The 18,757-nt window shown below is 54.4% G+C and overlaps 2 protein-coding genes across 8 annotated transcripts; one reads left to right on the top strand and one right to left on the bottom strand.

Moving 5' to 3' along the window:
- The first annotated feature begins 1,343 nt into the window (after window positions 1–1,343).
- ZNF526 (zinc finger protein 526) lies at window positions 1,344–6,142 on the top strand. 3 transcript variants are annotated; one of them, XM_074369554.1, is made up of 3 exons: window positions 1,344–1,444; window positions 3,277–3,377; window positions 3,468–6,142. In XM_074369554.1, the coding sequence occupies exon 3, from the start codon at window positions 3,485–3,487 to the stop codon at window positions 5,507–5,509; it is 2,025 nt and encodes a 674-aa protein (XP_074225655.1). In that variant the 5' UTR covers window positions 1,344–1,444; window positions 3,277–3,377; window positions 3,468–3,484; the 3' UTR covers window positions 5,510–6,142. The 3 variants fall into 3 exon arrangements, with proteins under 3 accessions (XP_074225655.1, XP_074225656.1, XP_045366488.2); XM_045510532.2 differs by having other exon boundaries at window positions 1,368–1,444; window positions 3,277–3,336; XM_074369555.1 differs by lacking the exon at window positions 3,277–3,377 and having other exon boundaries at window positions 1,347–1,444.
- GSK3A (glycogen synthase kinase 3 alpha) lies at window positions 6,132–17,341 on the bottom strand. Of its 5 annotated transcripts, XM_074369556.1 has the most exons (12): window positions 16,924–17,341; window positions 14,884–15,089; window positions 13,437–13,520; window positions 13,170–13,280; window positions 11,436–11,566; window positions 11,235–11,341; window positions 10,183–10,280; window positions 10,009–10,104; window positions 9,402–9,588; window positions 8,973–9,065; window positions 8,571–8,692; window positions 6,132–6,727 (listed from the first exon to the last, which is right to left on the bottom strand). In XM_074369556.1, exons 1-11 carry the CDS (start codon window positions 17,201–17,203, stop codon window positions 8,610–8,612), a joined length of 1,476 nt encoding a protein of 491 aa, XP_074225657.1. In that variant the 5' UTR covers window positions 17,204–17,341; the 3' UTR covers window positions 6,132–6,727; window positions 8,571–8,609. The 5 variants fall into 5 exon arrangements, with proteins under 5 accessions (XP_074225657.1, XP_074225661.1, XP_074225658.1 ...); XM_074369560.1 differs by lacking the exon at window positions 8,571–8,692 and having other exon boundaries at window positions 16,924–17,339; XM_074369557.1 differs by lacking the exons at window positions 6,132–6,727; window positions 8,571–8,692 and adding an exon at window positions 7,712–8,402 and having other exon boundaries at window positions 16,924–17,335.
- Between the last annotated feature and the right edge of the window lie 1,416 nt (window positions 17,342–18,757).

Consider the following 18,757-nt stretch of genomic DNA (forward strand, 5'->3'; position numbering starts at 1 on the left):
CACTGTTCCCACTTGCCTACGGCAAAGGACCACAATCATGACTTTCCTGGCTCCCAGAAGCGCCCTGGCCCCTTATGATCGGGATTTGGACTCTACTCCAGTAGACTGCCCTTTTATTCCTATTGGCTACATCCCAGCTGTGCCATTTCATGATCCTGACTGGAATACCGCCATATCCAGCAGAAATCCTCCATCTATAAATTCCTTCCCCTATCAAGACCAGGATTCCCCCATTTCATATTATGAACTAATATATGCTTCTTGATTGCAGTAGACCCCTCCATCTCGACTGTGCACCCCCTGATGGCGTCCATCACGACTCCCCCATTACAGTGAGACAACCCCCCAGGAACTCCAACGCCCTCGCCTCCATAACCTCTTCCAGTCGCTGCCCTCCAAGGTCACAGGGACTCCCAATACCCTCTTTCTAATCTGCAACTACGAGTTTCTCTCTGGTAAGAGTGGGTCTCTCTCAAGAGAGTTGGCGTGGAGGGTGCATGTCCGAGCGTCCCCCACCCTCCTCCTACCCCGTGGCGGGGGCCCTGGGCGTGGCGGCTAGCCCTCCTCCGACTTAGGTGACTCAAGGTCAGAGCCTGCACGTGCCTTGAGACAGGTTCCCATGGACCCGTTCCCACCCTCAGAATTACCCCTTGGGAGGTTGGCACTGACTCAACACTAGCTCTGCTTGGGCTGCAGCAGTGACCTCGAAAGAGTCCTTTCCTCTCTCCCTGATGGCAATTGTCACCTACTGAAACCCAGTCCTGGGCCGGAAACACAGCAGGTGGCCAATAAATGAATATCATTAAGTCAACTGAAGAGTGGGAGGGAAGGGAAAGCAATTTTACAAACTGTTAAGGACTATGTCCATATTAGATGGGTTATGGTGAGCATCCACGGTGTAACAGGCTTTGTGCTAAGTGCTTTTATGTGTTTGATTTCATCCAATCCCTTCAACAGCCTTTGAGGTGGATGTGATTCAAGCCCATGTTACATAGGAGTAAAAGTGAAGCCCAGAGAGGGGAAGCACCCAAGTGTGTTTGACTCCAGGCTGTGCTCTCGGAGATGCTCAGTCTCTTCAGTTATGAAATGACACCTCTGTCAAGGTCTCCCGTCACCTGGGCCACTCCATGGCCCCTCGCTTTCCAATGATGCTCTGCACTTGCAGACTTTCGGCAGAGCAGCCCGAGAGAACTGCGCAGGCGCTTCTCCGAGCCCCGAGCCCCGCCCACAGGGCACGATTGCGTGCGTGGAGAAACTCGCCGAGCCCCGCCTGAGCGTCCACACGCAGGCGCAAGAGCGCGTGCCCTCTGCTTTCGGCTCTGATTGGCCGTCACGGGTAAGGGCACCGCCCAATGGGAGGAGTGGATAGTGAGGGGTCCCGCACGCCTGGAGCAAGAGGGTCTGTGTCAGGAGCGGCGGGGGCTGCAGGAGACGAGAGAGACGGGTGAGGGCGCCGCGGGGCTGGCCGGTGAAGAGAGTGCTGGGCGTATGGAGAGGGCGGAATGAGAAGGAAGGGGACATCGGGGGTCGAGGAGCTTTGGGGCCTGCGCGAGGGAGGGAGCGGCGCGGAGTGGAAGGGGAACGCTCCTTCCTATGTGCCCTGGAGCGTTGATTGAGCCCCTGTGGTGTGCAGGAGCCTACGCTTGAGCTCCTTGGCCCTCCACCTCTTTCAGAGAGCTTTCAGGCTGAGGAGTTGTTGATGAGTCTGGTCAGAGAAAAGGGATGTGTCTCGGGAAAGCTGAACTTCCAGGCCCCTGGTGGGCTCTTTCCTGGAAGGACTTATTAATCTACTGTATAAGAAAAACCCACCCAAGCAGTTCATAATCCAAGATTGGGAAGGGGGGAATGTAGACTAGGAAAGTCCAAATTTCAGGTCTCTCAGGCCACCTTCTAGACATTCACTGGGTATCTACTTTGTATAAGTCATGCACCAGGCACTGGGCCTCTCAGGAAGGGAATTCTCTGGAGTGGGGCTGTACACAATGAAAAGTTGAACTCTCAGGCCCCTGATTGACTGCTTCCAAGAAGGTCCGTTGTTGAATGGTGGTTGTGTGCCAGGGCCCTGGCAACTAAAAAATTAGTGAGGGAGTTGGAAAGTTTAGCTCTTGGGCTTTTAGGGAATCGTTTACTCAAGGAGCAGTTATTAGACACCAGCTGATAACAGGACCCCTTGCTGGGCCTTGTTACTGTGGGAATTCACAGTCTAATAGGAGGGCTGCTCTGGTGGGAGAAGTGATAAGGGACAGTTAAACTCTGGGGGCCACACTTCCTGGAGGGAGCATTATTCATTCACTATCTACTGAGTGCCATTTGTGGTGAACAGACTAAAATCCCTGCCCTCTGGGACCTTAACACAAGCAACTTTTGTGTGCAGGGCTGTAAGCTGAACTCCACCTGCCCTCTAACACTAACAGATGAGTTGAAGAGATGGAGATGGTAGAGGTTTTATTTGGAAAGTTACTTCTAGGCCTGAATGGGGGACATTTGCTGTAGGGACTCTGAGCCTCTGCTATGTGAAGGGGCCTGGGGTGGGTTGAGCTCACACATGTAGAGGGGGAGATGGGGCACACAGAGGAAGTTCAAAGGTTAAAATCCTTCTCCTTGGTCAGTGGTTTTATTGCTGACAACAGCCCCTACAACATATCAGACCTGCCCTGCCTGCAGGCTGAATCTGGTGGGGAGCACAGAGACTCTATCCCATGTTCATGATATTTGCTATGATAGAGGTGGCACAGGATACCATAGGAACCCCAAGGAGGAGGGAGTGGTCACCACCCTGTGGGTGTAATTATGTTATTTTAAAAGGTTTCACAAAGGAAATACTGGATAGGAGTTTGCTAGACCAGAAGAGGGAACTTTCTTGGCAGATGGAATCACAGCATCAAAGCCTTGGGGTCCAAAGGCAACATTTCTGCAGAATTAGAAGTAATGATTCTACCTAATGTTTATCAGGTACCAGGGACTTTGCAGTTATTACTACTTTTAGCTCCCTTTCACAGATGAGAAAACAGTCTCAGAGAGGTGAAGTAAATGGTGGAACTCAAAGTCAAGCGAAGGGCAGTCTGGTTCCAGAGCCTGTGCTCTGAAACACTTTGTTTTGCTGCATCTCTTTGTATATGTTGATGAAGGAAAGCTGCTGCACGGAGAGGAAACTGCACAGGCAAAGGCCAAGAGGCCCACAAAGACACATTATGTTCTTGGAAAGGGTGTACCTGGCCCTCTGGGTAAGGAAGGTGGCATCAGAGGCCAGACTGAGGAGGGCTGTCTCTCCTGCAGATGCCTGGCCACCATGGGATGCAGGTCAACTACAGAGTCACAGGCTCATTGAAGACCGAGGTATAAACACTGGCTCCAGACTTTCTGGTTGGTAGAGGCTGGTGAGTGACTTGATGGGCAAGAGGACTCCTGAGACATCCCCTCTCCCCTTGAGTTCCTAGTGTCTCACTAGGTCTCCCTTCTTTCTCCAGGCACTGCCTTCCACACAATGGCAGAAGTGGTGGCTGAGGTGGCTGAGGTGGCTGAGATGCCAACACAGATGACACCAGGGGCAATGGAGATGTCAACACCGATGTTAGGGGAGAAGACAGAGATGTCAACAGAGGTGACCGAGATGACACCTGGAGAGGCCCTTGCCTCATCCCTCTTCTTCCAGTTCATGTGCTCTGAGTGTGGCAGCCTCTACAACACACTGGAGGAAGTCCTCTCACACCAGGAGCAGCACGTGCCCACTGTCACAGAGGAGGAGGAGGCGCTGACCACCCTGGACACTGGCCTGGAGCCAGAGCTAGTGCCAGGCACTGAGGATGGGCCTTTCCAGTGCGGTGAGTGCAGCCAGCTCATCCTCTCCCCCAGTGAACTCCTGGCCCACCAGGACGCCCACCTCCGGGAGTCTGCAAGCCAGATCCAGTACCAGTGTGGAGACTGCCAGGAGCTGTTCCCCTCACCTGAGCTGTGGGTGGCTCATCGCAAGGCCCAGCACCTTTCTGCTACAGCAGTTAAACCTCCAGTGCCACCTCCTCTGCCTCCCCTGACACCACCACCTCCACCCCCTGCTCCACCCGAAATCAAGATGGAGCCCTATGAGTGTCCCGAGTGCTCTACCCTCTGTACCACCCCTGAGGAGTTCTTGGAGCATCAAGGCACCCACTTTGACTCCCTAGAGAAAGAAGAGCGCAACGGGCTAGAGGAGGAGGAGGAGGAAGATGAGGATGAAGAAGATGAGGATGAAGAGACAGAAGATGAGGAAGAGGCAGCAGCAGAGGTTGGTGATGATGCTGTGGGAAGTGAGAAGTCCACAGCCAGCCAGGTCCAGGCTTGTGGGGATTGTCCACAACACTGGACTTCACCAGCAGCACGCAGGCGACACCAGCGGGCATCCCATGGCCCAGCATCGGTGGCTCACCCCTTCCACTGCAGCCAGTGCCAGCGCAGCTTCAGCTCAGCAAACCGGCTGCTGGCTCACGGGCGGGCCCATGTCGGTGGCACACATGAATGTACAGCCTGTTCCAAGGTCTTCAAGAAAGCAGCCTCACTGGAGCAGCACCTGCGGCTGCACCGCGGCGAAGCCCGCTACCTCTGTGTTGACTGTGGCCGTGGCTTCGGCACAGAACTCACATTGGTGGCCCACCGGCGGGCCCACACCGCCAACCCATTGCATCGCTGCCGCTGTGGCAAAACTTTCAGCAACATGACCAAGTTCCTTTATCACCGGCGTACTCATGCTGGCAAGAGTGGGGCACCCCCCACAGCGGTGGTGGCAGCCTCCCCGGCTCCAGCAGAGCCCACGCCCCCACCACCACCCCCAACCCCACCTGCCCAGCTGCCCTGCCCACAGTGCTCCAAGTCATTTGCCTCAGCCTCCCGGCTCTCCCGTCACCGGCGCGCAGTCCACGGGCCTCCTGAGCGGCGGCACCGCTGTGGTGTTTGCGGCAAGGGCTTCAAGAAGCTAGTCCACGTGCGTAACCACCTGCGGACGCACACAGGCGAGAGGCCCTTCCAGTGCCACTCCTGTGGCAAGACTTTTGCTTCTCTGGCCAACCTCAGCCGGCACCAACTGACCCACACGGGCGTGCGTCCTTACCAATGCCTGGACTGCGGCAAGCGCTTTACACAAAGCTCTAACCTGCAGCAGCACCGGAGGCTGCACCTGCGGCCAGTCGCCTTTGCCCGTGCACCCCGCCTCCCCATCACTGGTCTCTACAACAAGAGCCCCTACTACTGCGGGACCTGCGGCCGCTGGTTCCGTGCCATGGCGGGCCTGCGACTGCATCAGCGGGTCCATGCCCAAGCACGGACAGTGACGCTGCAGCCTCCCAGATCACCTCCTACCGCCCAGCCCCCGCCCCCCGAGCCTCAGCAGACGATCATGTGCACAGAGCTCGGAGAGACCATTGCCATCATTGAGACGTCCCAGCCACTGGCACTTGTGGACACACTGCAGCTGTGCCAGGCGGCACTGGGGGCTAGTGAAGCAAGCGGACTGTTGCAATTGGACACGGCCTTTGTGTGACAGAGCTGAAGAGCAACAGTAAAAGAGTTTGGTTGCAAAAGCAAGTGTGGGCACTCCTGGGGAGAAAGGGGACCACCCTCTGGCAAGCCCCTCTGGTGCCCATCAGGTGCCAGCATCCGCCCTGGCCTCTTACTCCCTGACTCCTCAGAACGACCCCATCAGTTGTCATCTTCCTCTGCCTGAGGGGACATTGGAGCTCTGAGACATGATATGATCTATCCCAGGTCACCCCACTGCATTGCAAATCGGGGTTCTCCGAGGCTCTTTGCTCTGCATCACCCTGGTGCCCAGCAACATCAGGTAACCTTTCCTGAGCCCCAACCATGTGCCAGGTCTATGCTGGGTACTGTCACATACCTCTGCGGGTCCTCTGCTTATCCCCCCAGCCCTAGCCTTCCCTGGACTCAGGGCTCCAAGGACTTGGCTCTGCCTGATGGAAGAAGGCACTTGACTTCTCTGGGCTTCCTGAATCTCACTTTTGACAGCATGGAGGGAAATCTGTAGGTACCCTGGTACTCAACTGCAGACTGGGTGATACTGGAGACCCAGGAATGAGTCAGACATGGGCTCCCCCAAGAGCCACCCAGTGTGGTCAGAGGAGCATACACAAGTACAGATGGCCTTGCTCTTTGAGTGTCTTGTTGATTTATTCAGCCTGGGTGTCCTAAGGCCACCTTCCCATGTGCTGGGTAACACTGCGGGCCAGAGGTGAATCAGGCCTCTGCCCTCCCCCTGGTCAGGGCAGACAGATCTCAGCCCCAAAGATCCTCAGGGCTGCATTGGGGATGTCCAGGGACAGTAGGATCCCACAGCAGAGACCAAACCTCTGTGGTAGATCAGGAGTCAGACTTCCTAGAGGCGGTAATCCTTGAAGAAAAAGTAGAAATCTGCTAGTGGAAGAGGAAGAAAATATTCCAGGCAGGCAGCACTGCAAAGAGGGGAGTTCTTGGTATACTTGGAGATAGTCCAGTTATTGACAGCCACAATAACAGCAAACATTTGACTGCCTAGCCGTGGCAGGCACCGCAGTTAGCACTACTATACATGTATTATGATCCCAGCAGGCCTGTGAGGTGATCTCAGTGTCACCCCAAATAAGAAAATAGGGACAGAAACTTGCCCAAGTTCTCATAGCTAGGCGGAGGCGTCAGCGGAGATTGGCATCCAGGTGGTCTTTTCAGCCCGTATCTGTAATCAGTGCTGTTGAGTGATTGTGACCTGAAACGAGTGCAGGAGTCGGGCTCAGAGGAGTCACTGTGACTGGAAGAAAAGCGAATCACTTGTCACAGAGCAGCTGGGGTTTAATGGGGCCTGGAAAGATCAAAGTTCTTGGGAGCAAGAGGGAATCCCCAACCTTTTCAAAGGTTACTCGGGGTAACAATCTTTCCCTCTCTAACTAGAAGCAGATGATTTATGGCAGGTCCGTCAGACAGGCTCCTCCCAGGGTTCTGCAGACCAAGGTGCTCAGACAGGTGCAGCAGAACATGGCTGCAGCTGGGCTGCCTAGGAGGGAAGCTGGGCAGAGAGGCGATGAGGCAGGGAAGGAGGGAGACCTAGACCTGGGAAGGCCTTGAAAGCTCGCCTAAGAAGCTGGGGCAGTGACGGGAGAGGCTCACAAGTGGGGATTAGGGCTCCCTGGCATTGGGGTGGGACAAGGGGGAAGCTGGAGTTGGTCCAGGAGGGAGAGGATAGAGCCAGACCTGGCAGAAGTCATGGCGGTGGGACAACCTGTTAGGGTTTGGGGACAGCAACTCTGCCCCATCCATGTCCACCAAGAGTCTACACCCAGATTGTTCCGGCCTGAGTGCCCCCCCCATCATCCTGTGTCCCCCTAAAGCGGCCAATAGCTCAGGCTGAGACAGGGACCCTCTTGTTCAAACCTTGACTTTACACTCTGTGGCCTTGACCTATCTAATGGCCAATTCTCACCAGTCACCAAGGAACGACAGTGCTTCCCTCCCTAAGTGGAAGCAGATGATCTGTGCTGGGTCTGGGGGGGCAGGGTCCTCCCAGGCCCTTGAGTGGATAAGCCAGACCCAGCTCATCGTGACACATGAGGAGCTGAAATGCAGGAAGCTTGAGCACCTGAGCCAGGGTCACTCTACCCTGCTCCCTTATCAGGAGATCAGCCCACTCCTGTCCCAGGACAGGCCCCTCAGGCACATCCCTCACCTCTCTGAAAACAGGTGGCCAGACAGGAAGCAGGTTTTCATGCCAATAATTTATTGAACGGAGGTCTGTACACAGGCAAACCTTACTGTGAAAACTAAGACATCAGGAGCTCCCCCACTGCCCCTGCCCTCCAGGGTTGGGTGAGGAGGGAGGAGGCCTTAGGGGCAGAGGACAGGAGAGGGGGGACACAGCTGTAGGAGGGGAAGGGACCAGGTTGGACGGTGTGAATCGACATTTTCTTTAAGAAAAAAATTATAACAATCTATTTACACCCGGGGGCCAGGGAAGGGAAGAGGAGAAGAGGGGCTGGTCTGGTTCTATTTACAAGGGACACAAGAGGGGAGGGGGGTTGGAGAAGGTGGAGGTGTGGGGGGGGAGGCGAGGGGGTAGGAGGTCCTCATGCCCCCAACCCCTTGTCCTTCCTTCTCTACCCTCCCCACAACCAGTTAAAATCCTCTTAAAAAGCCCACCACAGGGGTAAGGCTGGTGAGGGAGGGACTGGAGGTGGGGATGGGGACTCATTTACCTCTGCCCTCTAGTCTAGGGGCCCAGCCTGTCAGGGCAGGAGCTTGTTGGGCTATGGCCCCCCTACCCCGTTCCCAGCCCCTACTTGGGGCTCCCAGATGGAAGGGTAGTCGGTGGGGCCTTCAGGAAGAGTTAGTGAGGGGAGCTGTGGCATCAGTCGACTGCCAGTCCGGGCCGGTCTGAGCCTCACTTAAAGCTGAGGTGGGGAAGAAGGAGCAGACAGTTATCCTTTGCCTTTTAGTCCCCTCACCCCCAAGAGTAGGAAGTTGGTGTGAGATGCTACATTAGAAACTGAACACTGTCACTTTAGGTCTAGGGTTGCAAACTCAAGTGCCAAAGGCAGGTTGGTCATTGAGGGACTCACCAGAGAGCCAGGCCCCACAGAACAGGGGGCAGCTGGAACTCAGCTCCAGCTAACAGTACTGCCCTGAGGAGAGGCAGGCCCACTGCTGCCCAGTCTGATTTTCTTCAAGCGAAACAGGAAATCTGGATTTGTACATAAAATGGCCCCAATTTTTAAATGTGAGCAACATATTTAACTTTGTTTGTGTAAGCCAAACATACGTCTTTCGTTTTCCAGTTTGCATTTAAACACAAATAGAGGCCAATAATGCCTTATAAAGGTGGCCATTCACATGTAAAATAACGCTTTCTGTCAGAATGTCAACAATTTTCGAATACCTGCAGGAAACTGAGGGGCTTTGAGAACAGGCCTGCCCCACCCCCCGCCCCCACACTGAGAAATGGCAGATGGTCCGAGACTTACCTTGTGAGGATGGAGTGAGGGAGGCAGTGCCCGCTGGGGACCTCAAGTGAGGAGGGATGAGAATGGCGTTGAGAGATGGTTGGATGGTGAGTTCTAGAGACAGGAATGGACATGCCCAGTCAGGGGGCAGGGCTTCTGGAGGCCCAGATGAGGTTAGAAAGGGACACCAAATAGGGACCCAGCTCTGGGCAAGGCCAGTTGTTTGTGGACACATGTAGCCACTGAATGCTTTAAATGAAAACCTACAAAGAGCCTAGCACAGATCGCAGAGCGAAGCAGGTTCGGGTCTCCCTGAATCAGGAGGCCTTTCCTGAGTCCCAGGCCTGCTTTGTAGCCCACCCTCAGCTCCCCACTCCTGTCTTCAACACCAAGCTTTTCACAATCTTTGGCTGCCCCTCCAACTCCCAGGATCCCAGGCTGTGCCCTCACCGCCAGGACTGAAATTGAAGAGAGGAGGAAGCGGGCGGTTGTTGGGGAGCTGGGTTCCGGGACTTCGCAGTTCATCAAAGAAGCTGTGGGCGCAGGCTTCCAGCGGGGAGAGCCTTGAGGACGGTGTGTACTCCAGCAGGCTAGAGCAGAGCGCAATGGCCTCGGGTGGCGTTCGGGATTTGAAAACCTTGGGGTGTGGGGGGACAGAGGTCACGAGGGTGAGACGTCCTGTGCAGTGGTGTACCTGTACCTTTCTTCTGCAGTGCCTGCAGCAAACGTGACTGCCCGCCTCCCACAAACCCACTTCCCCTATGAGGAAACTGAGGCACAACCACTCAAGGGAGGTCAGTTTGTGTCAGTGAGCAACTCGCTCACTCATAGGGCTCAGGCCCTATGACTGGGCCCTGCTGTGAGCCTGTTTCCCCACCAGAAAAATGAGACTCTTGAATCTACTGTGGGTCCTCAATTTTTAGAGTATGGGAAATTCCATGAACTTTGAAAGGTACCGACCCGCTACTGAGCCATGACTCTGTAGCCAGGTCCTGAGACCAGTTGGCCTCCAATAGGGACCTCAGTCATGCTGCCTGAGCCCCTACCCCTGCCCCACCTTTGTCCAGGGGTGAGCTTTAATCTGGGGGAACTTGAACTCCGTGTAATTGGGGTTCATTTCTCGGATCTGTTCTCGGGTTGGTGTTCCCAGCACCTGTAATGAAAGGGAGGGGTCTGAGCCAAGGCCCTTAGCCCTTAGCCACGTCCCTGACCACCCTGGCCCTGCCCTCACCTTGATGATCTCCACCAGCTGGTCTACTCCACTATCCCCAGGGAAGATGGGCTGGCCCAGGAGGAGCTCGGCCAGTACACAGCCAGCTGACCACACATCTGAAGAGGAATGGAGGAGAGTCAGAGTTACCATGCCTATCTGCTTACAGACGTTTCTATCCTTCATGGTCATCCTGAGGTGCCAGGGAGCCCCATTTTCTCCGCTCAGAGAGGACATGCCTTGCTCAAGGTCACATATAGCTTAGGAACATAGGACCTGACCTGGAACCTGGAGGTCTGCCTGACTGTGCTGCACTCTCCAATCTAGATGATTCCATTGTCTCTGTCCACTCTGTGACCCCAATAAGCCTTTTCTCTGCTTCTAACCTCAGAGGACAGATCCACAGGCCTAGAACAGGTGCCTGTGTTCCTTGGGACCTAGGAAGGTAAAGCATTAAGACCTGGGCTGCCTTACTCATTTCTGGCCTCTATCCCACCCTCAGAAACAGCTGCAGCCCAGTAGTCACCCCTCCCTGGTCTGTACCTTGACCCCACAGCACAAGTTCACACCTAGGGAGTGAGGTTTCCTTGAAGTACCGATGAATGTTCTTTTCCAAACCCTTTCACACCCTCTCTTCAGGCCTGGAAGTTGGCACTGTCATCCCCAGCAACAGGGAAGGGCACAGGCCCTGTGAGCAGGTCACACCCCTCATGGTGGCAAAGCCTCACCTCCCGATTCCCTGAAGGTCACTGGCAGCCCCTCCTCCTGACTGAGAAGAGAGTGCTGACTGGGAGGTTCCAGAGCTGGTATGGACTCTGGAGTCAGGTCAGCTTTCAGAGCCCAGCCCTGCCCAGTCCCAGCAGTTTAATTGTGGGCAGGTGGCCTCACCACTCTAAGCCTTAGACTGCTCAACTGTAAAACGCATGTACAACAGCATCACCTTCCTAAATATGTGAGGACTGGATAAAAGAACAGATGTGGAGCTTTTATCCCAGACCCTGGCAGACATACACAGAAAGAACTCAAAAACTGCCATGACTCCCATTCCCACCCCAACCTCCCTCAAGTCTGACCGATGGATGAGGTATAATCAGTGGCTCCGAAGATCAGCTCTGGGGCCCGGTAGTAGCGAGAACAGATGTAGGAGACATTGGGCTCCCCCCGGACCAACTGCTTTGCACTGTGGGAAGAGATGGGCAGGGGTGAACACAAGCCAAGGATCAGGATCCCTCCTCACCCCCTCGGCCACCCAGCACACCCCAGGTCAGGCCTACCTGCCAAAATCGCAGAGCTTGAGGACAGCTGTGTCGGGGTCCACCAGCAGGTTCTGGGGCTTGATGTCGCGGTGACACACACCCTGGGAGTGGATGTAGGCCAAGCTCCGGAAGAGCTGGTACATGTACACCTGGAGCAGGCAGGGGACAGCACAACTCCAGCCCAGCTCTCCCACACAGCATGCCACCGCTCCACCATCTCAGCCTGAAGAGCCCTTCCAGGCCCACTCTCCCTGAATGGAAAACGCTTCTGCTGCCTCTTGGTTCTCACTTTAGTGAGCACCAGAATCACTGGGAGGCCTTGTCAAAACAGGGGCTGCTGGGCCCCACTCCCAGAGTTTCTGATCAGTGGTTCTCAAGGCATTTGCGACAAGCTTCCTAGTGCTGGTGCTGTTCCATACTTGGGAAACCACTGCTTCAATCACACATTTCAGCAGAGGCCTGATGAATAAGACAAATACTTCAGGGAGGCCATTTTAAAGCAGGCTAGGGAGCCAGGCACTCAGCTTCCCCCTCACCAAAACCACTGGCTACAGGAAGGGCTCAGCCTCTTTCATCCGTCAGTCAAAACCATTCACGCGCCAGCCCTCCTCCGGCTGGGTTTTCCTGCCACTCTCCTTCCTACTGACTAGGATGGAAGTGCCAAAAGAGCAGGGATCTTTGTGTTTCCATCGCTGGCGCATCCCCCAGGGCCTTGACCAGTAGCTGGCACATAATAACTGCTCAGGCCTGCTTCCTGGGCCCCCTCTTCCTCTGTTCTCACTGCCCTTGGCAAGAGAATTCACTTTCTTGCCCTGTGCCTGGTCTCCTTCCAGAAGCATTCCTGGATCCTTCTCACCCACAAAGCAGGCAGGGCTGGGGGCCACCTCTGTTTCCAGAATTCCCTGTGATCCTTCTAGTATGGCAGTACTTTTATAGTTCTTGTGATACCTGTCTATCCTGCTAAACTGAGAACTCTTTAGGAGCAAGACCTGGGTCTCAGTCAACTGGGCCTCTGGAACTGCTCAGTGTTGGGCCTGATACCCAGACAGCCACAGGACATATTCAACAAACCAGACAAGACCCTCCCAGGAGGTAAGGTCCCACAGCACCAACTACTGGGAGAGTCCCATGGCTCACCTAGGCCTGGGATGCTTAAAGCCAGCAGGAGGAAGAACCGGGCACAGGCAACCTCCAGCAATGCACCCTCCTTCTCCCAGTGCAGCTGGCAGCTCCAGCCTCTGTTCTCCACAGCATCCCTAGGCTCATTCACTCATTAGTTTACTTAAACACTTCCGTAGGGGTAGTAATATACAGGGCACAGCACCAGGCACTGGGGAATGAGCCTGCACAGGTGACAAATGAAGACTCATGCTTTCCTGGCTATGTGGACACTAACTTCCCTCCAATCCTGCCTCCTTCCCACCCTCCTCAGCCAAGGCTCCAGAGGCCGGGACTAACCTCAGCATCGCCACCCACCCCCCACCCCGCATTCTCAGTCCCTATCTCAATTCTGAGCTAACTCCATCAGCACCACTGGTGCCACTGGGCTTTCAGGTACCTTGCAGCCTCCCCAGTCCCTGGTTGAGCCCCTGGCCTCTAGTTGGGCTGCCTTGCGTTTCGCGAGCTTCATCTCTGGGGTATAGAGACAAGGGCAGGGACCATGAGGCCTCCAGAGACCAACGTAAACTTGGAGATGAGGGTACCCACAGAGGCAGTAGGGCCTGGACTCCAGCAGCCTGCCTGCCTGCCTACCTTGACGTAGATGATAGGGATGGTCAGCTTGGCCTTGGTAAAATGACGGGCCACCCGGTACACTGTCTCAGGCACATATTCCAGCACCAGATTTAGATAAAGCTCATCTTTCTGCAAAGGAGGGGTGTGAGGTATTGTGAGAAAAGAGCAAGCAAGGAGGGAGAGGTTTGTGGGGAAAAATAGGGGAAGGGACTGAGTCATGAGAAAGGCAGGCAGGCAAACAAATGGAGTCAAGGTGGAGGACTTCCCTACACACCGAGCTCTCACCTTCTCCCCACTGGAGTAGAAAAAGTATCTCAGCCTCACGATATTGCAGTGGTCCAGCTTACGCATAATCTGCAGCTCTCGGTTCTTGGGGGCAAAGGGAAAGAGCTTCAGAAAACAACCAACTCTCCCTGCCTCCCCCCCCAGCACCCCTCACCACAGCCCTGCTCACTGTTCCTGCCAACAGAGCCAAGCAGCCACTCCCTGTGTCCCAGATCCAAGGCCCCCTGGGGCAGCCCCCAATTCCTCACCCCCAACCCACTCCCCTCACACAGAAGCTGGAGGCCTCTGGGCTAACCTAGACCACTTGTATGTGCTTTCTTCAGCCTACTTTTAAAAAGTGTTTGATTTTTTGCTGACATTTGGAAATCAAATGACTTCACGTGTAAATCTAAGCTTTCCAGCTTCTCTTGAAAAATTAGATGATGTGGCCACATGAGGCCCATCTCCCTGCATGGCACATGCAACAGCAGACAGATAGTGGCCATCCAGTTTACACTGGTCCCCACACCTCCCTATTGCTTTCACTGGAGGCATCTGGACCCTTGGACTCTGGCTTGAATCCTGAGTCCCAGTCTCCAGGCTTCTAATCCTCATCTTCCCAAAGGGGATCAGCCTCAACCTCTTCCAGAAGACCTAGCCTCAGCATTCTACCCTATGCTCTGTTCCCCTCAGGGGCCTCAGAATTCCCTATAGTTAGATCCCACTCACTTCTGGGACTTAACTATATTCAAATTCTGACCAGCATCCTGGAGCTTCTCCTGCCCCTGAGAGTTCTCACTGCTGAGCCCCAGGCTCTGACCTAGATCCCTTCAGCCCAGTTCTCCTACATCCAGACTAGCCTAGGATGCAGACTTCCAGTCCTTCAAACACCGATTATCCATCAGCTTCCACCTCTGCTATCTTCTTCCATTTCCCTGGGCCTCTGCTAGTTCACAGGGCACCTCTATATGAATGAGGAAAGGGGGACAGAGCCCCATACCAAAGCACATGCAGCATAGTCAGGATTTCACCCTGCCCTTGCCAAACCCCTGGGGCAGAGCTTGACCTTCGAAAATACTCATCAGGCCCATCAGCCTCCTTTCTCCTCTGGGCAGGGTGTAACTTAGTGATTAAGATGAAGGGCCTGGGAATCAGATTCTCGTCTTGACCTTGGGCAATTCTTTTATCTGAGTCTCAGTTTCCAGTTTCTGCTTACTTAGAATGGGAATGACTACAGTACCTATCCTCAGAGAATCTTTGTGTAAGTTAAACTTGCCTATAAAGCAGTTACAAAGAACAAAAGTGCAATAAAAGTCAGCTTTGGGCTCTCCTGGAATACACATTCCCATCTTTCACACAACTCACTCCCTTCTTCTCTGGCCCATGTTCAGATCCCCTGTAGAAGCCCAAGTCCAGCACTCCTGCTGGAGTTCTCTCACCAGTTATGTGCAGTCAAACCTCCTTGTACCTGTTCCCCACAAGCTACCTTGAACCTCTTGTCCTGGAGAACCTTCTTGATGGCCACCAATTCCCTGGTGTCTGCCAGTCGTGCCTGGTACACGACCCCAAATGAGCCATTGCCAATCACTTTGATGTCTGTGTAAGCCACCTCCTGGGAGCGTTCCGGGCCTTGGCCTAGAGTGGCTACCACTGTGGTCACCTTCCCGCTGTCACCTGGGGAACAAAGGGAACACAGGATCTACTGACCTTTCCCCCTCTGGCCACCACCCCAGCCTAGGGCTGTGAGAGGGAGGGAAATCTCTGCAGAAAGCTCATTGAGGGGGTTCTTTGTCCTTTCCCCATCTTTAAAGATGAATGCCTCCTAGTGCCCTTTCCCTCCTTTCCTTCATGGAACCCTAAATCCTGCCATCTCCTCCCATATGGGAGGATACTGACACATGAAACCTCTTGATGTTCAAGGCTTGATAACCCCCAATTTCCACTTCCAGTAAGCAGCATTCACTGGTCCCTCTTGATCTGAGGAGGCACGGACACTCCCAGATGTTGAATCCATCCACTGTGCACTAACAGCCCTCTGGCCCTTCCTCTGTGGATAGCCTAACCTAACCTCTTCCACCTGATAGCAGTAACCCTGAGGTACTTCTACTTTAAGAAATCACTAACCTTTCTCACGGCTCGGGGGATAGTGATGTCAAAGTCCTCCCTAAGTGGAACTGGTAACTTCACCACTGGTTTCTGGTGACAGAAATGAATGACTCCTCCCATAATGAGTGCTAGTGCTCTGACTCTCACTTTTTGGGGGCAATTAGCTCTTAACCAAGTACTTTGGGGCTAGAAGGAGGCATTGATGTGACCTCATCTGTTACCTGTAGTACAGAGCCCCAGAACCCTTCCTGCATATGAGTGGTCTCTAAAGGATGAGCACTATAGTGAGACTGGTGAACCTGACATCTATCATCAGGGGGCTATCCCAGCCTCAGTCCTTTGAAGGAAAGCTGTAATTCCCAAGTCCATTCTCTGAATGGCAGCAAAATTTGGTGACATTCTTGGGGGATAGTGACCCCTTTTCTTTGGGGAACTGATGAAAGGTTCCTCCCCTCAACAAGGTCACCGATGAATCAAATCCATTTTGAGGAGCCAGTGACACCTTCTTCTGGAGGAAGGTGATCCTGCATGTCACCGATGAATCAAATCCATTTTGAGGAGCCAGTGACACCTTCTTCTGGAGGAAGGTGATCCTGCATAGCTATTTTTCCAGATCACATCATATCTCAGAATAATGAAATGGGTATAATCTCACATCCCTATTCTATAGAGAAGAACTGTGACCCTCTCCCCCTATTCCATTTCTTGTGAAAGAAGACCCACTAATCTTTTTTGATTAAGAGTGACTATGGACTTGCTCTGAAAGGTATGCTGACTTCCAATGTGTCCGTATTTCTAAGAAGTAGCAAGCATTAATTTCCACCATTGAGGGTACAATTCTACATATTATGAACAGGTAATGATACTAGGCCTAGCGTTTTAAAACAGAAGATGACTGGGTACCAGGTATAGAAAGGCCTGCCCCTGTTCTCTGGGACACAGCAAATCCTAACCTTTGCTTCTAAGTGATATTCACTCCAAATCCCCATGCTCTAAAGAGGAGCAAATTCAGATTCCCCTTCTGTGGCGATCTTATTCTTGTTGTCTTGGGGAACAATAACCCTTGAGTCCCATTTGCGAGCGATAATGACCCCCTAATTCTGTTCTCTAATGGATGGCAACATCAGATCCCTGTTTTGAAGGCTCAAGGACCCAAGACTTTAGTACTCGAAAAACAGGAAACTGTGACCCCTGTCTCTTAGAGGGTTACTAATTCTAATCCCAAACTCCAAGTGATGGTAACCCCCATTCCTTTCTCTGGGAGGGGTAAAGCTCAGATCCCAGTTTAAGTAGGCACAGTGACCTCGAGCCTCTCTCCGAGAGTAAAGAAGAACTTGATTGACGTCTGAAAGGCTTCAGGGACCCCCGATCTCCACCCGCCACGGGCGCCGTTAATACTCACGGCCCAGCTTCACTCCCGGCGGCGGGAAGCTGGTGCCCGCACCGGGGCCGCTACTGCCTCCTCCGCCGCTGCCGCTGGGGCCACCCCCGGAGCTCGGGGCCACCACGCCCCCGCCCATGGCTCCGACTGACGCCTTCCCGCCGCCGCTGCCGCCTGGGCCGGAGGCCGAGCCCCCGGGGCCGCCGCCGCCGCCGCCTCCGCCGCCTGGCTCCGCGAACGAGCTGGTCCGCGCCCGGCCCGAGCCCCCGGGGCCGCCCCCTGAAGGCGCGCCACCGCTCATGGCGCCGAGCGCAGGCCCAGGCCGCGGGGCTCGGGCTGCCCGGGCTGCCCCCGCCTCTGCCGCCGCCGCCGCCTCCCCCGGGCTCCGGCCTCTTCCAGGCCGCGCCGCTCGGGCTCCGGCTCCGGCCCAGCGCCCGCCGCGAGGCACGCTGGGAGATGCAGTCCGCCTTCCCTTCTTGCCGCCGTAGCCGCTCTCCGCCCTCTCAGAGAGCTGCTTGGCACGCCGGGAAATGGAGTCCGCAAATACCTCAGAGTAGACAGGATGCTAGGTCGCGCTGCACGTCGGGAAATAGAATACTGGGCAGTAAGTTGGCCGACTGTGCAGACCACGGACTCTGAAGCACTTTCGGAAGCAGAGTTACAGTCTCACACTCACTCTGTTGCGGCAACCGGTCGTTCCTCGGTGTACCTCAGAAATAAACTCGCAGCCACTCCATCAGTGAGCAGTGTAGGCCTGATGCATTCTGGGACACGGAGTCCAGTCCCTCACTTAGGCTACTGGTTGTTTGCCGACCGGCGCCAGATGCACTCTGGGAAATTGAGTCCACACTGACGGACCCACAGATATCGGGCCGTGAGGCAAGCCGGGAAATGGAGTCGCCGCCACGCCCTCACCGCATTGCAGGTGTAAAGCGACTCCCAAAGCACGCCGGGAAATGGAGTCCTATGTGATTTCCTAAGCCCCAAGTGGATACTGCAGTTCAGGAGATAGGCTAGGAAATGGAGTAGGTATAGCAGTCCCCCTCCGTTGTACGCTAGGCTGTAGTTCTTACTGGGAAATGTAGTCAGCACCAAGGCCTCAGAGAAGGTATTACATCAAGCCCTTTTGTCTTCTGGGAAATGGAGTTCAAGGCAGCCTTCCCACTGACTGAGGGAGAAGGGTCTACTAAGGATCCTGAAGCATGCTGGGGACTAGTCCAGACCGGATCCTGACCCTTTGTGAGAGGAGGCTGCAGAGGCTTGCCGGGAAGTGTAGTCTAATGGGTACCTTCGGGAGAGTGTGAGCGAAAGGTGAAAGACGGTAGTCGCCTAGGGGAAACTGAAGAATGTTTCAGTGCTTCTTGTCCCGCCCCCAGGTCCCAAGAAAAGAGCCGAAGTCGATCAGGGGCTGCTGGAAAATGGAGTCCAAACACTCTAAGCTCCAAGTGTCCACAAATCCAGGAGAAAAAACCCTTCCCGCAAACAATTTGGGAAACAAAGTTTCCGGCGGTTTCTCAGGACTGTCTTGAACCCCTATTCAGGTTTTTACGTTCTTACGCTTTCTAAACTACAGGATCCCGGAAGGCCAAAAAGAAAAGCCGGCTGCTAGAAGTAGCCTCAGGTTTTTGTGCACGCATTATGTCTCCCCATTTACCGATTAATACCCGGAAGGACGGGAGCCTCAAAGCGCGCTGGGAAACAGAGTTCGTGCGCGCGCGTGCGTGCGTGCGTGCGTGTCCGTCCGTCTGTCCCGGAAATACTTGGAACCGGAATGAAATCACTCGCAGCTCCCCCTACCTCGTGGAATGATGGGAAATGGAGTCTCTAGACTTCACTTTAATCAGACCCTGTGATC

The sequence above is a fragment of the Camelus bactrianus genome, chromosome 9, assembly GCF_048773025.1.
Source record: "Camelus bactrianus isolate YW-2024 breed Bactrian camel chromosome 9, ASM4877302v1, whole genome shotgun sequence".
Taxonomy (NCBI): domain Eukaryota; kingdom Metazoa; phylum Chordata; class Mammalia; order Artiodactyla; family Camelidae; genus Camelus; species Camelus bactrianus.

What these genes read in the sequence shown, in the direction of transcription:
- GSK3A (XM_074369556.1), bottom strand. Translation starts at nt 17,203, where the DNA reads ATGAGCGGTGGCGCGCCTTCAGGGGGCGGCCCCGGGGGCTCGGGCCGG. An exon ending in GCCGGGAGTGAAGCTGGGCC is followed by an intron (nt 15,090 to 16,923) that starts GTGAGTATTAAC and finishes TTTGTTCCCCAG; the next exon opens with GTGACAGCGGGAAGGTGACC. An exon ending in TCTACTCCAGTGGGGAGAAG is followed by an intron (nt 13,281 to 13,436) that starts GTGAGAGCTCGG and finishes CCTCCTTTGCAG; the next exon opens with AAAGATGAGCTTTATCTAAA.
- ZNF526 (XM_074369554.1), top strand. Translation starts at nt 3,485, where the DNA reads ATGGCAGAAGTGGTGGCTGAGGTGGCTGAGGTGGCTGAGATGCCAACA.